This window comes from Pongo abelii, chromosome 19 (assembly GCF_028885655.2).
Source record: "Pongo abelii isolate AG06213 chromosome 19, NHGRI_mPonAbe1-v2.0_pri, whole genome shotgun sequence".
Lineage (NCBI taxonomy): Eukaryota > Metazoa > Chordata > Mammalia > Primates > Hominidae > Pongo > Pongo abelii.
In genome coordinates, this window is record NC_072004.2 from 68492028 (window position 1) to 68509354 (window position 17327).

At 37.1% G+C, this 17327-nt stretch overlaps 1 protein-coding gene across 4 annotated transcripts in view; it reads right to left on the minus strand.

Moving 5' to 3' along the window:
• The window catches only part of NPEPPS (aminopeptidase puromycin sensitive), a 94773-nt gene that overhangs the window by 40410 nt on the left and 37036 nt on the right, over positions 1–17327 (minus strand). For 3 of the 4 annotated variants that reach the window (XM_009236557.4, XM_054546291.2, XM_063718818.1), the window contains exons 3-5: positions 15449–15526; positions 5462–5583; positions 2038–2145 (exon numbers count right to left, since the gene is read on the minus strand). In XM_009236557.4, coding sequence (XP_009234832.1) covers positions 2038–2145; positions 5462–5583; positions 15449–15526 — 308 coding nt within the window. Of the gene's footprint in view, positions 1–2037; positions 2146–5461; positions 5584–7805; positions 7829–15448; positions 15527–17327 lie in introns of those variants that run through there. The other variant, XM_054546290.2, reaches the window with a different exon arrangement.

Below are 17327 nucleotides of genomic sequence, written 5' to 3' on the forward strand. Positions count from 1 at the left end.
ACTCCTTCTCAAAAATAAATAAATAAAATATAATATAATTGTAGAATCTCCCATTTCAAAGGATATAAACTTCTAGATCGAGGGCATTCTCTACCAAAGTTGGCTCTAAGCTTATTTGTGAAGAAATTTCAACTTTACCTTTGGAGTCCCTAATTTCCTTTGGCGTTCTCCCTCTTTTTCCTATTCAGGCTCCATTTCCTCGAGCTCTCTCTATTCTTCCTTCCAAGGAAGACTTATTCAAAAACACACTGATAAATTCACTCATACTAAAGTGTGAATGAATATTTCCGTTTAATATATTAGCCTCTTCTAAGAATATGTGAGAAGAGAATGACCTTCTATTTATGGGATTCTCTCCCCCAATAAATACATAAAAGACAGTTATTTTCAGGTGCAGCAGGTTTTTCCAAGTTCCCCACACAAGACAGTCCCAGACAACACACTTCAAGTGGGGAATGCTTACCCTGTTCATGAATGAGATCAATAACACTGGTGAAGAGAACACATTCCAAGAATACAAACAGCCAGAAACCTAAATATACTTAATTATGCAGCTATATCTTTTGAATTTTTTTAACTTTTTAAAAACATAGAGACAGGGTCTTGCTCTGTTGCAACCTTTTTTTTTTTTTTCCCCTGAGATGGAGTCTTGCTCTGTCACCCAGGCTGGAGTGGAGTGGTGCGATCTCAAATCACTGCAGCCTCCGCCTCCCAGGTTCAAACAATTCTCCTGCCTCAGCCTCCCAAGTAGCTGGGGTTACAGGCGCCTGCCACCATATCTGGCTAATTTTTGTATTTTTAGTAGAGACGGGGTTTCACCATGTTGGCCAGGATGGTCTCGAACTCCTGGCCTCAAATGATCCACCTGCCTCAGCCTCCTGAAGTGCTGGGATTACAGGCATGAGCCACCATGCCTGGCCTATTTTTTTTTAAGAGATGGGGTCTTGTTCTGTTACCCAGGCCGGAATACAGTGGCGCAATCATGGCTCCCTGTAGCCTCAAACTCATAAGTTTGAGAGATCCTCCCACATTAGCCTCCCAAGTAGTTAGGAATACAGACACGTGCCACCATATCTGGCTAATTTTTAATAAGTTTTAAATCTTTTGTAGAAATGAGGTCTCACTATGTTGCCCAGACTGGTGTCAAACTCCTGGCCTCAAGCAATCCTCCTGCCTTAGCCTCCCAAAGCACTGAGATTACAAGCAAGAGTCACTGTACCTGGCTTTCTTTTGACATTTAATAAGTCAAGACCTTTTTCCTTTTCTTTTTCTTTTTTTTTTTTTTTTTTTTTTTTGAGATAGGGTCTGGCTCTATTACCCAGGCTGGAGTGCAGTGGTGTGATCTCAGCTCACTACAACCTCCGCTTCCTGGGTTCAAGTGATCCTCCCACCTCAGCCTCCGAACTAGCTGGGACTACAGGTGTGTGCAACCACACTCAGATAATTTTTGTATTTTTAGTAAAGACGGGATTTCACCATGTTGGCCAGGCTGGTCTTCAACTCCTGACCTCAAGCAATCTGCCTACCTCAACTTCCCAAAGTGCTGGGATGACAGGTGTAAGCCACCATATCCAGCCCAAGACCTTTTGGTTTTAGTTACTATAAATCTATTAAACTTGTCACTTAATTTACCTCTCTAAATTAAAAGAAGTAGATAATCTTATAAATGTATTTAACAAGGAATTTGACAAGGAGAAAATCCTCCAAAAATAAAGCTATCAAGAAAAAGAGGTCTTGGCTGGGCATGGTGGCTCATGCCTGTAATCCCAGCACTTTGGGAGGCTGAGGCAGGAAGACAGATTGACCCCAGGAGTTTGAGACCAGCCTGGGCAACATAATGAGACCCCAACTCTACAGAAAAAAAAAAAAAAAAGAAAAAAGAAAAAGAGGCTTATTGAAAATAAAGAAAACTAATATTTATGTTCCTATAATATACCAGCACTGTGGTAGGTGGTTTCATATTATCCCATCTAATCAGCAAACTAAATCTGCTAAAGCCTATTAAAATTTTAGATAAACTTATAAACACATACATACCATGTTTGATAAAGCTACTCTGTCTTTAGGAACAACCAATGAGATATCAAAAGTTGCTTTGATAGCAGGCTCATCCCAGCAAGGAAAAGCCCTTCGGGCATCAGTAGCCTTAAGAAAAGAATATGAAATATAAATACCTTAGAATTAACCTAACAAGTTATTTCATAAAGCGTCGCCATTTCCCTCTGTCATTCATTCATTCCCTTGTTCAAATATTTACTTTCTCTTCAGTGCCAGGCAACAAGCTAGGCATTAACTAGAAAGAAAAGACAACACTTGCTACCACTGCCATTCCAGCAATTATCCAGGAATGGTGTCTGCTATGGATTTTAACAATATATTATAATTATTTACAATTAAATTTTTGTTTACATTTTAACATTTCAAATTTAATGCAAATGCCTTCAAATCAATAATGTTAAGACAACACAGAGCACAGAACAGTAAACAGTATGCTATAAGAATTCAAAGTTGGGAAAACATGGTAAGTTGCCGCTCTGGCTTTTATTTTTGAATTAAAAATAAAAATATTCTCAATCTTTGATGTGCTTTGTTCTTTATCTGGAATGGCAGCAATGGGAATAAAGACAGATGCTCTATCAATTCAAAACAGGTCATTCATTTAATGGGACTTCCATATGCTACACAAAACTGTCGCCACTTGACCTACTTGAGTCCTTACTCTTTCGTTAAAAATTTAAAAAAGAGCAAACTTATGAAAGCAAAATAAAACTTAGGGGTTCTGCAGGGTATCAGTTATAAAAGAAAGAAACTTTAGTAAACAGAATTTTCCATTTATTTAGTAAATAAAATGGAATCAATGACAAGATTCTGTATCATGAAAAGAAACAACAGGCCGGGTGCAGTGGCTCATGCTTGTAATTCCGGCACTTCGGGAGGCCGAGGTGGGCGGATCACCAGAGGTCAGGAGTTCGAGACCAGCCTGGTCAACATGGTGAAACCTCATCTCTACTAAAAATACAAAAATAAGCCAGGCATGGTGACACGTGCCTGTAATCCCAGCTACTCGGGAGGCTGAGGCAGGAGAATGGCTCGAACCTGGGAGGCGGAGGTTGCAGTGAGCCGAGATTGCACCACTGCACTCCAGCCTGGGCGACAGAGCAAGACTCCGACTTAAAAAAAAAAAAAAAAAAAAAACCAAAGAGGTAGAAGAAACTTACGGAAAAGCAAGGAAAACATTTTAGATGGCTGACTACATTCTCAAAAACATTAAATAAATAATGAATTCTATCAATGAATAAATAAGACATCTGAAAAGAAGGGAGAGTATAAGGAAAGAAATGGCAACACAGAAGCATTTAAATTAGAAGCAGCAGCAGTAGAGAAATGAATTTACACTAAAGGAAATTAATGACATAGATAACAAGATTTAAGTTTGAAAATATCTAAAGGACAAAGTGATAAAAGCAATTAAACATACATTGGAGAGATAGATACTAGAGCTAAACTGAGTATTAACTGAGAAGAGAATGGAATGGATATCACAGTGAAGATATAACAGAAAAACTCTTTCACACTGAAAAAATATCTGAATCTAAAAATCAATAGGGTTCACCAAGTACTATGCAAAAATCAATGAAAAGTGAACACCTGGTTTAAAAAACAGTTTAATTTTCAAGATCAAGATATAATTTAACAAGCAAGCAGGAAGAAAATAAAGCAAAACGAAACATCATCTTACCTACAAAGGAAGAAGAAACATTTTAGTCTGTGACCCTTCCTCTTGAAAAAGTGAGATGTAGAAGACTTTAGAAACAATATTCACAGACTTTTGAAAGTGAAAAATTGTAAGCTGATTGTACTACTCTTACAATTGAATGAGCTGGGCCTATTACTCATGGCAAGAGAGAACTCACACCATAGGGAACCACTGGTGTCTCCATAAGAATGTAAGAAAGAACCCACTATACGATTTGGGATTTGGTTTACATGATTTGGAAGAGGGTCTAAGTAAGCAGGGATTCACTCTAGATTGAGTGCTGCAAGAAGTCCTATGAGGCAATTCTATGGGTAGGTATCTCAATAAATCTTATCTATATGGAGGCCAGACTAGAGCAAATCTAAAACTGTAATTGGTAAAGAAGCAGTAGTCACTCATTTTAACTGAGAGATGAAGATGTTTGATATTTTGCGGGTAGCATAGTGATCCTGTACGTACTGTACCTAGGCAAAATTATGGATGCCCTTGTTTTGTCTCACTTTATTATGGTCTCAAGTAGCCTTGTCTAAAGTTGGTATTCTGTAATATTATGTCTAATAGGGAGAATAACATGGGCTAGCTGTGAGTGCCAGACAACCTCTGGATGTCAAACGTTGCTCTTTTTACCTTTTTTCATCAACAAATCTATATACCCAGTAAATCTGGTCATGTATAAAGGCAAATGAAAGATTTTTCAGAAAAGCAAAGGCTCAGGAATTAATTACCCACATACCTTCTCCTAAAAAAAAAATTGTTTAGAGACATACATCAGCCAACCATTCCAGGATGAAGTGTTCAAAGTGGGTAGAGAAAGGCATTGGAATCATTCAAACACAGAATTAAAACTAAGTATCTGTGGCAAATATTATTCTAAACAGAAGGTAACATAAAATTATTGAAAGAGAAGACACATCAGGTAAAACAAATTAGTAGTAAACTGGATAAAAAATTCTAGAGTATCCCAAACAAGCAAACAATATAGGGATATGGGCAGAAACATAAGAATGGATATCATGAATTGTTTCTTTATCCATATTGAAATTTATAGAAATAAATTTAATTAGATTTAACAAAAATACGACTAGCAGATTCAAAACAATTTATATAATTTGCAAATACTTGACAAATAAAAATCATCCTGGCCTACATAGGACAGCAAATATACACACACACACACACATATATGTGTACATATATATGTGTGTGTACATATATGTGTGTGTGTACATATATGTGTGTGTATATATGTATATATATGTATACATGCACACACACACAAACACACACGGAGAAAAAAATCAAAGACAGCACAGATACTACAGTAAGATAAACAAAAGATGTCAATGAAGGAAAGGAATTCTAGAAAACAGCTAATAATGCTGTAGGAAAAGCCATAGGTGTCAAATACTAAGAGAATGATTTTAAGAAAGGTACACAGTATACAGGCAATTCAGGTATCAAAATGTGTCGTGTGTTTGAGTGTGTGTGTGTCTAACTGTATATAATCATTCCCCAACCCATACCCTTAATTCCCTCCTTTCTATAGAGATAATGGCTAAATATATAACAAAAATTCTAAAATTGTGAATACGATCATGGCCAAGGGCACCTAGCCTCAAATAATCACCCCACATAATAAAACACAGCTTTGTCAGAATGCCTAAATTTAAGAATAATAATATTTTAGAGAAGAATAACCCATACCTCAAACTGTGTTACAGCAGCATAGCGCACCTCTCCAGAAGGGGTAGTATATTTACTTCTATAGAAACCTTTCATTTTGTCATTCAGCTCTCCAACAAAATCTATCTTTAAGGTTCCCGTACCTGTGATTGAAGATAAATAAAAAACACTTTTATGGAGATGTTAAACACAGTTACCAAAAATATGTCCTCAAGACACTATATTCAGTTAGCTATTTACAATGTTCAAATCATTCCTTCCTTTTTCAAATATTCCTCCTGGCAATGGAAAGAATACAGTACTTACTAAAGTAAAAGGCAGACTAATCCTAAAATAACTCTTGAAAGTCATGTTTAGGGTGACTGCCTAAAAAGTTATTAACTTAGTCTCAAACTACCAATATGTGAAAATAAGAACAGGAGAGGAAACAAACATTTATTCTTAAATGCCTGACATGTGCTATTGTGCATAGTGCTTTTAAAATATATATAACTATTTATAAACCTGGAAGTAGATATTGTCCTCATTTTTTCAGATGAGGAAACTGAGGCTGAGAAGCTAAATAACTTGCCCAGTGTCATACAATTAGTAAGTAGTGAGAACGGGATAAAATGTTTAAGTCCAGAATTCATGCTCTCTGCCAATTATACATGTGAATTGGTCTTTTTACACAACTTCATGCATAGAAAGAGAAATGTAGCCAATTACTCTATCAAGATAAGACACTAAATGTTTACTCCAAATGGAACACTGATTGCATAATTTTGTAAAGAGCTATAAGGAAGACCAATGATTTGATCAGCAACAGGGCATAAAACAAATTCTTACAAGTCACCTCAATCATTTGAAATCTGACAAAGAAATACATTTAATTAATAAATTATTAAATGCAAATAAAAATACAACTTAAATAAGTATTCTTTTGCTGTATAAGAGCAAAAACAATTTAGACAAGTGAGTTTTGAGTTTATATACTTTCTTTTTTATAACATAAAAAATTATAATTATTATCTAGTAATCATCTGCTAAATACAGATGCATGGCAAAACAGTAATCCCATTCTGTGTTTTACAAATCAAGTCACGAAAAAATGTAGAGGAATGGTGACTTTTTAGTTGACCATTTTAAACGCCCTACTTATATCAAGATTTAAAGCATGGGAAGTCTAACAAATCAAAGATAGGGCATGACTATAAAGTAATTAACCAATCATACCAAACTTTTATATCCTAATGTTTCAAATTGTCATTTTGGAATGCTAAAGAGCAATGACATTTGACATTGTTCAAAATGTTGTGACTTTCTTTTTTTTTTTTTTTGGAGACAGAGGCTCACTATGTTGCCCAGGCTGGAGTACAGTGGTGCAATCTCGGCTCACTGCAGCCTCCGCCTCCTGGGTTCAAGCAATTGTTGTGCCTCAGCCTCCTGAGTAGCTGGGACTACCGGCGGGCACCACCACGCCTGGCTAATTTTTGTATTTTTAGTAGAGACAGGGGTTTGCCATGTTGGCCAGCTGGTCTTAAACTCCTGGCCTCAAGTGATCCACCCACCTTGGCCTCCCTAAGTGCTGGGATTACAGGCATGAGCCACTGTGCCCGGCCCCTCTGACATTCTTTTGAATGATCTCAAAGTCAAATCTTCATCTTATAAAACTGAATTTGCTTTTGGAAAGGACCAAAAGTTATGGGGAGTGCGAGTCTACAGATTAAGTGAATGACAAACTACAAACTGTTTCTAGCCTGATGCCTCAAACTGGTTCTGAAAGTAATTTAAGTGAAAATTTCAGACCTTTAGAGCAAAGTCACCACTAATGAAAGTGCTATATTCTTAATCATTCTGAGAAAAAACCAACTCAACTGAAGCTTAATTGAATAGACATTTCTGATGTTTATTTTTTAAAAATCAGATATTTGTAAATATCTAAAGAGGACAACGAATACTTTTTTCTTTAAAGAGAATGACAGGTTACTGGGAGAGTATTATGAATATAGTAAAATAACTGATAATTCTAAATGATACTAAAAAATTAAGCTATGAAGCAAAATTTAAATTAAAATTTTTAATTTCTACTTTCTTTAGAAATTCACTTAATTTTTTTAAAAAAGCAAATGTATTCACATTAATAAAGTTTGCAAAGAACGTCTAACAGATTATAAAAACCTACTACCTTTAATGGAAACTATATGATGGAATTTTATGTTACAATTCCATAAGTGGAATTGCCCAGTCTGTTTCACTAAGTCAATCAACTGTTAAGATGTTTTTTAAATATAATTCATATTTCATGGTAAATCTACTTGCATTTTTTCCTAGTTGGAACAAAAGTAGTTTTAAAACTCATAACTAAATAAGAAAGACTGCTTACACTTTTACTCGGTTTTAAATCTCCAAGGCCATCAAACCATAACAAGATATTGACAGTGACCACTTCCAAAAAGTGGCATACTAAACAAAATACAAAGTATTGGAAAGAGTTATTACCTGAAATTCAAACAAAACACAAGTTAAAGTATTTAAAAATCATTAATAAATTTAATTAGTGTCACATTATATGATACCAATTACAAAGTATTTACTTACTATTCATATAGTAGAATTTTAGGGCAAGTAGGAGAAAAAATGACTTTTTAATAAATTTCATTTATCAAATTTACACCATATTAATGAACGGATTGCCAAATTGTCTAATTTTATACCTATCAACACACATAATTTACATCACTTCCTCAAATTAGATACCTTATTTCATATCCAATGTATGAAATATTTATGTTTGGGGTTGTAAACCTTTTGAAACATACATCAAGCTCGTTTATAAAGTAAACAACTGAAAAATTGGGACTTCCATCAAAAACCTTAAATGTTTAAAGCTTAGGAGAGTTTAACAATTGTAAAACCTGGAGTAAATCTTGAAATACTTTAATAATAAGAAATTTAATAAGCCTACTAAATGCTATAAAAATAAAGAGATTAATTTATACAAAAAGGGAATAAAGGTCTTTGCCACTTCTTTTTTTCTTTGGAAAATGGAGTCTCAGTCTGTCACCCAGGCTAAAGTGCAGTGGTGCAATCTCGGCTCACTGCAACCTTCGGCTCCCGGGTTCAAGCAATTCTCCTGCCTCAGCCTCCTGAGTCGCTGGAACTACAGGCGTGCGCCACCAGGCCTGACTAATTTTTGTTTTTAGTAGAAACAGGGTTTTGCCATGTGTCACCACTTTTTATTATCTTGTTTTTGACTCTTCAAAATGCTGACAACTACCAGTGTTTCTCCATATAAATGCCACCCTCAGGACCCTCAGCCACTAATTCTAAGGTTGTTAGACCTCACAATAATTATGGTAATTTAATCACTATTCCAGAATGGTGCCAATTTCAGAAAAGTAGGTTTTACTTAGCTGTATAATAACTTGCATTACTGTTAAATTTGATGAGGCTAAACACAAAGGTTATTAATGTCCTCCTAAGATAAGCTCAGTATTTGCTTCATTATCAGATAGATCACTTGTGCAATCTGTCTTGAAAAAGATTAACTTCATTCTTAAAGCAAACCTTGGGAAAATGTGAAAGCCAATGATTTGAAACAGATATTCAATAATTCAATATTGTCGGCTGGGCGTGGTGGCTCACACCTGTAATCTCAGCACTTTGGGAGGCCAAGGCGGGCGGATCACGAGGTCAGGAGATCGAGACCATCCTGGCTAACACGGTGAAACCCCATCTCTACTAAAAATACAAAAACAAAATTAGCCGGGCGTGGTGGCGGGCACCTGTAGTCCCAGCTACTCGGGAGGCTGAGACAGAAGAATGGCATGAACCCAGGAGGCAGAGCTTGCAGTGAGCTGAGATCGTGCCACTGCACTCCAGCCTGGGCGACAGAGCGAGACTCCATCTCAAAAAAATAACAATAATAATAATGATAATAATAATTCAATATTGTCACACCTGCAAGATAATTTTTCTGTTCTAATATTTATATCAGTTGTTATATTAGCTCAAAATTGTTATATTGGCCAAAAATATCAAAAATTATGTTAAATTATACTATACTAATGGTCATAACCTTCTCTTCTTTGTTATTATTTGAAATAGCTTCACCATTTAGCATGTCTGCTGTAAACAGACCTTATCAAGAATGATACATCTCTTATATACTAATAATAAATGGTCTCCAATATTTACAGTTAAGGGGAAAAGAAGAAAGGTGCAGAACATTATGTATGGCATGGTGATTTCTGTGTTCTTAAAAAGTCTATACATAAATGCTTACAAAAGCAGGGTATAGTTTTGAAAGGAAAATTTCATTTCATTCTGTTGAGGAATGGAGCTGAAAAGAAGACAGGGTAGACTGGCAAACAAAATTTCATTGCATAGCATTTGAATTTCAAATTATGTAAATGTACTATGTTTTTGAAATATTTAATTTGAAAAATAAAAATAGCGCAATGTGGTGGTTAAAAGTGCAGACTTTTGAGTTAAACTGCTTGGGTTTAAATCCCAGCTATGCTACTTACTAGCTATGTTACCTTGGACAAATTATTTAAGTTAATGAAATCATTTGTCTGCCTTAGTTTATCTATAAAACAGAAGTAACAGAATCTGGCTGGCGTAGTGGCTCATGCCTGTAATCTCAACATTTGGGAGGATGGCAAGATCCTCTCTCTGAGATAGGAGGATCACCTGAGGCCAGGCATTTGAGACCAGCCTAGGCAACATAACGAGACCCTGTCTCTACAAAAAAATTTAAAAATTAACCAGATGCAGTGTCATGTGCAGGCAGTCCCATGTGCAGCAACATGGGAGGCTGAAGTGGGAGAATCATTTAAGCCCAGGAGTTTGAGGCTGCAGTGAGCCGTGACTGCACCACTACACTCTAGCCTGGGTGACAGAGAGACTTTGTCACAAAACAAATCTACCTCAAAAGACTGTTGAAAGGATTAAATAAATTAATATTTTTGAGGCACTTAAAACAGTACTTGGCACAGATTATGTCGTGTGTGTGTGTGTGTGTGTTTGTAATACATATCTTCTATCATGTTAGACGTTTCTGTCTACTCCCGGTGAATTCTAGCAAATAAACTGATTCCTTTTGGTAAATACAGAATGTTTAACTTTTTAAATTTAATGAAAAATGGTTACCATATTTCCTAATGCTGAACAACAATTCAATCTACGCTTTTATTTTTTATACTGGCTAGGTTTATATATCTTTTGGGACTATTTTTAAATATCAGTTTTTTAATATTTCTGCCCCTCACTTCACTTATTTCATTTGTTTCTGCTCTTAAAACTTTCTTCTACTTTCTCCAAGTTACCTTTTCTGAGTTTAATGCTTAGCTAATTAATTTTCAGTCTTTCTTCTTAAGTAAATATCCTCTCTAACATTTTATCTGCATATGAAACATGTTTATCCCTAATGTTTCATATGTGGTAATTTCATTATTCAGTTCTAAATATTTTCTAATTTCCATAACAAGTCGTCTTTGACTCAATTATTCAGAGGTATAATTTTTCCAAATATATAAAAAGGGATTTTTTTCATTTCTCTTTTTCTATTGACTTCTAATTTTTTCACAGTGTAAACACAGAATATATATCATCTGTAATGATATAGATTTAAAACTCTAAAATTTTTTAAATTTCTATCAAAGTAATAGTTCATAGTTTAAAATACGTAAGCTCTAGCCCTGCTCAACACTACGCTACTCCCCACACCCTGCCCCTAGAAGCAATCAATTTCAAACTCTGTGACTTCTAAATGTCTTGCTTACACAGCTATTTTTTTCTTTTCCTTTCTTTGAGATAGTCTTGCTCTGTCGCCCAGGCTCGAGGGCAGTGGTACAATCATGGCTCACTGCAGCCTTGAATTCCTGGGCAAGCAATCCTCCCACCTCAGCCTCCCAAAGTGTTGGGATTACAGGCGTGAGCCACCACCATGGCCTATTTCTTCATTTTTCAACTTTAGACATTTTCTCTTCACTGTAGAAAGTCATGCTTTAGCTAATCCATCCCCCACTCCAATATCTTTTACAAAGAATCAAATTTTCTATGACCTTGCAAATCTGAAAATATCTTTATTTTACTCCGAAATTCAAAGTTGGGCTAAGCATGCAATCTTAGGTTGAAAATCAGATTCACTTTGTATTTTGAATGAACAGCTTCATTAGAGTCTAAGTTTCCAATGTTCCTAATGGTAAGTCTAGGACTATTCTGATTCCTAAATTTTAAAGCTTCCCTCCTATTGCCCCCTACACCAGACAGGAACTTTCTGAGAGTTTTACTTTATTGCAAAAGTTCTAAAATTTCAGTCAGTGTGGGACTTTTTACATTTTTTAAGCTAGTCTCTCTCAATGGTGTACCTTTGCAGACTGAAGGCTCCTGCTCTGTCAGTTCAAGGAAATTTTCCTGTCTTTTTGAAAGTTTCTCTTCTGGCCGGGCACAGCGGCACACGCCTGTAATCCTAGCACTTTGAGAGGCCGCAGTGGGCAGATCACCTAAGGTCCAGAGTTCGAGACCAGCCTGGCCAACATGGTGAAACCCCAACTCTACTAAAAATACAAAAATCAGCTGGGCGTGGTGGTGCGTGCCTGTAATCTCAGCTACCCAGGAGGCTGAGGCACGAGAATCACTGGAACCCACGAGGTGGAGGCTGTGGTGAGCCGAGATCGCACCATTGCACTCCAGCCTGGGTGACAGAGCAAGATTCTGTTTCAAAAACAAAAATAAAAAAATCCTCTTCCCATTTTCTCTGCTTTCTGTTTTACTAGATGGATGCTGGTTCTGCTGGACTGGTTCTCAAATCTATTTTTCTGTTTTCTATCTGTTTTTTCTACTGCTTAGAAGTTTCCTCAACTTCATCTTTAAAACTTCTACTGGGTTTTTTATACCTATCATAATTTCCAAGTTTTCCTGCTGTAATTCTTCCTATCTGATGGCATTCTGTCCTGTCCTTGTTTAATGAATGCAATGCTTTCTCTTAACTCTCTAAGGATAGTAATTAATTAGCTTTGGGTTTTTTTTTTTTTAACTTTCTTTAGATTTGTCTTTGCTTCTTCCAACTTCCTTTATTTCTATTATAATTTTGCTTTTCGCCCTTTCATTAGAAACTTTTCTCAAATGTCTGTTAAATGCTACCCCAGTGACTTTGGGCTTGGTCATGCTACTTGCTTTGGTCAATGAAAAGTGAGTAGACATCAAGTATACCACCATCATACAGAAATTTTATTTTTTATAGAGACAGGGTCTCACTACATTGCCTAGGCTGGTCTCGAACTCCTGGGCTCAAGCAATCCTCCCGCCTCAGCCTCCAAAAATGCTGGGAGTACAGGTGTGAGTCACCACGCCTGGCCACGCAGAAGTTTTAAATGCGTCTTTGTGGTCTAGCTTTCTCCCCATCCCTAAGCCTCTGCCCTCTGCCATGCATGACACGGACAGTGGCTGCTCGCTCACTACTGGTCCTGGAAAGACACTTGGGAGCCAAGTGGAGCCAGCAGAGTTGGTGATATGGCTGCATATGACCAGCAGTCCTCATGGCCCATGTGTAAAAAAGAAAGAAATCTCAGTGGTTATAAGCCACTGAGATCTGTGATCCTATTTGTGGGTTAAATTATTTACATAAATTTATATATACATAGGAATATTTCTAGACAGATTCACCAGACAATGGAACTAGAAGAAATCAGTGAAAGAATCTCCTTCCTTTTCACATTATATTCTTCAATAGCTTTTAATACATGTTCATGGCAAAGCATTTTTCGTTTTGTTTTGTTTTGTTTTGTTTTTTGGGACGGAGTCTCGCTCTGTCGCCCAGGCTGGAGTGCAGTGGTGCGATCTCGGCTCACTGCAAGCTCCGCCTCCCAGGTTCAGGCCATTCTCCTGCCTCAGCCTCCCAAGTAGCTGGGACTACAGGCACCCGCCACCACGCCCAGCTAATTTTTTCTATTTTTAGTAGAGACGGGGTTTCAGTGTGTTAGTCAGAATGCTCGATCTCCTGACCTAGTGATCCACCCGCCTCAGCCTCCCAAAGTGCTGGGATTACAGGCGTGAGCCACCACGCCTGGCCCATTTATTTTTATAATAATTACACATAAAGGGCCTCCAAGAGCACTGAAATAAAAGACTAAACATCTCTGATTTAAATTTTTTCTAAAAATAATTTTATATTAATTCAATAGATTCTCAGTAGGAAAATTGTGAAAATCAGACAAAAGATATAAATAATAATAAAAATCACCAATTATGTCAACACCCAGGCATAACCCAGACATAATTATCATTTTATTTGTGCCATTTAGAGACATGATTCACCACCTTAAATATGTAATTTTATATTCTGCTTTTCAATTTTACATTATAATAAGCACTTTACAGGGTTAAGAATTCACAAACCTCACTTTTAATTGCTAAGTATATTTCACTATATAGATATATCATTCCTGGCTTAATCATTTCCTTAGTGTTGAACAAATATATTAATTATAATATTTTTCTACCACAAGTAATATCTCAGACACTTCTGGGCATAAAGTATTTTCTGTATTTATGACTTTTCCTTGGGATATATTCCTATTAGCAGAATTGCTGGGTCAAAGGACATGAACATATTTAGGCTCTTGATACATTGCCAGAATGCTTTTCAAAAAAATTACATGGATTTATACTCCCCCCAGCAATATCAAGGGAGCCATATCATTGGGAATTTTTAAAATTTCAACTCACATGAGAAGCAAAAATTTCTCATTACTAGGAGGCTCAATATCTTTTCACATGTTTATTAGTCATTTACATTTTCTTCCTTTTGAATTATCTGTTCCTTTTCATTTGTTCATTCATCAAAGTCTTAGTACTTCACCAATTGATTTGTATATAATTTCTTCCACATATACTAAGCTCAGAAAGTCTATTTCTTTGTGCTTTTATACCTAACAATAGTAACATATCAACGTATCTTTCTTTCTGTGCCCTCAATAACACAATACCTATCTGATCTCTGGTTGTATATCAAAATCATCTGTGACCATTCACTTCGGGGATTGGGATTCAATTAATAGAAGATGGAGCTAGGTAAAGGTATTTTGTTTGTTTTAGACAGTGTCCCACTCTATCACCCAGGCTGGAGTGCAGTGGCGTGATCTCGGTTCACTGCAATCTCCACTTCCTGAGTTCTGGTGATTTTCTTGCCTCAGCCTTCTGAGCAGCTGGGATTATAGCGATGAGCCACCACACTGGGTAATTTTTGTATTTTTTGGTAGAGATGGGGTTTTGCCATGTTAGCCAGGCTGGTCTCTAACTCCTGGCCTCAAGTGATCAGCCCGCCTTGGCCTCCCAAAGCGCTAGGATTGCAGGTGTGAGCCACCATGCCCGGCCTAGGTAAAGGTATTTTTAAAAAGGTAAAACTGGAAAACAATACATTACATTCTAGGGTAGAATGATCTTTAGTTTTTGTCCTGTTTTTCTTGGCTTGTTTGTTTAAAGAGAATATAGAGTGACAGGAGGTGGAAACCCTGCTTTTCGTAGCCCAACTTCCGCAGAAGGAAATGCTGGTGGCCCAAAAGTTGCAACAAACCTCTTTAAAAAGCTCTTAATACAGCTGGGTGTGGTGGCTCATGCCTGTAATCCTACCACTTTGGGAGGCCAGGGCGGGCAGATCGCTTGAGATCAGGAGTTCAAGATCAGCCTGGCCAACATGGCGAAACCTTGTCTCTACTAAAAATACAAAAAAATTAGCCGGTGTGGTGGTAGGTGCCTGTAATCCCAGCTACTCGGGAGGCCGAGGCAGGAGAATCGCTCGAACCCGAAGGTGGAGGTTGTAGTGAGCCAAGATCACGCCACTACTCTCCAGCCTGGGCAATAGAGTAAGACTCCGTCTCAAAGGAAAAAAAAAACCAAAAGCTCTTAATACTTAATCTGCTAATAACAACGAGGGAAAAAATGGCATACAATAAATTTCTCTGGAAGAAGTCAGATGTCATTATATTCATCACGAGATTTTACAAAAGCTATGTCTCTTACCTGTTTGTAGAGTACTAGGGAAAGACAAGGTGACTTTTTCATCTTCATTCTGATAGTTAAATCCTGTAGCATGTATTTCTGGAATGAGAAAAAAAATTACTTCACAATTCTGACTGGACTGACAAGACGAAATCAAGTCTGCAACATTTTCAAGAGCAAAATCTCTACAAAAACTAAATATTCTTAATTTGGTGAATTAAGTTCCTATTAGCAAGAGTTTCATTTCAAATTAGCCTATTCTAGGCTACATTATCTACATTAAATATGCTCCTTAAAAATAATTGCAAATTCTTTAAAATTCACAAAACATCAGTGATGTACAGGAAACAAGGCTTTATAAATGTGATGCTTTTCTATCAGATTCCTGTGTGACTATGATATTGTGATATTGCAGTCTTACTCATGAACATTTGAGACTTGGCAAGTTGCCAAGATTTCAGTGTTAAAGATACATCAAGGAAAGGTCTGTTCCCCCAAAGATAAGTAGCAATTCAAACAATTCAAACTAAGATATAAATCATACCCACTTCTGGCAAAATTCTTTGTTGTGGCCAGGCGTGGTGGCTCACACCTGTAATCCCAGCACTTTGGGAGGCCGAGGCAGGAGGGTCACCTGGGGTCAGGAGTTCAAGACCAGCCTGACCAATACGGAGAAACCCCGTCTCTACTAAAAATACAAAACTAGCCGGCTGTGGTGGTGCATGCCTGTAATCCCAGCTACTTGGGAGGCTGAGGCAGGAGAATCGCTTGAACCTGGGAGGTGGAGGTTGCAGTGAGCCAAGATCGCATCATTGCACTCCAGCCTAAACAACAACAGAGAAACTCTATCTCAAAAAAAAAAAAATTATTTGTTGTTACATGAAAACAGGTATGCAAATTGAATTAAGGCTTTGACTTACTCTCTGACAGGAATGAGAAGAGACTGCTTATTTGACTGATACTTTAGGATACTTGGACATGTTAGGGAAATAACCAAAGAGATCAGCTTCCAACTATGTCCTATCCCCATTCCAAATGAAAAGCTGGCCAATCAGGCCGGACACGGTGGCTCACACCTATAATCCCAGCATTCTGGGAGGCCGAGGCGTGTGGATCACCTGAGGTCGAGTTCGAGAATAGCCTGGCCAACATGGCAAAACCCCATTTTTATTAAAAATACAAAACTTAGCCAGGCATGGTGGCAAATGCCTCTAATCCCAGCTATGCGGGAGGCTGAGGCATGATAATTTAGAATCGCTTGAACCCAGGAGGCAGAGGTTGCAGTGAGCCGAGATTGTGCCACTGTACTCCAGCCTGGGCGACAGAGCGAGACTCTGTCTCAAAAAAAGAAAAAAAAAAAAAAGCATAAGGGAGGATGTAGAGAAACTGGAGCATATATTGCTAGTGGGAATGTAAAATGGTGCAGCCACTTTTGGAAAACAGTTTGGCAATTCCTCAAAAGGTTAAATACAGAGCTATCATGTGATACAGCAATCCCATTCCTAAGTATATATCCAAGAGAAATGAAAACACATGTCCACATAATGTTTGTATACAAATGTTCATAGTAGCATTATTTATAATAACCCCAAAATGAAAACAACTCAAATGTCTATCAACTGATGGAATAGATAAAATGTGGTATATCCATACAACTGAATGTTATTTGACAATAAAAAGAAATGAAATAGCTGACACATGCTACAATGTGAATAACCTTGAAAACATTATACTAAGAAACAAGCCACATATTTGTCCATAACAGGACAATCTATGGAGGCTGAAAGTAGATTCATAGTTGCCTAGGGCTAGGCGATAGAGGGGAAATAGGCAGGGTACTTTCTTTCTGGATTTCAGAAAGTGTTCTAAAATTGATTGTGATGATGGCTGTTCAACTCCG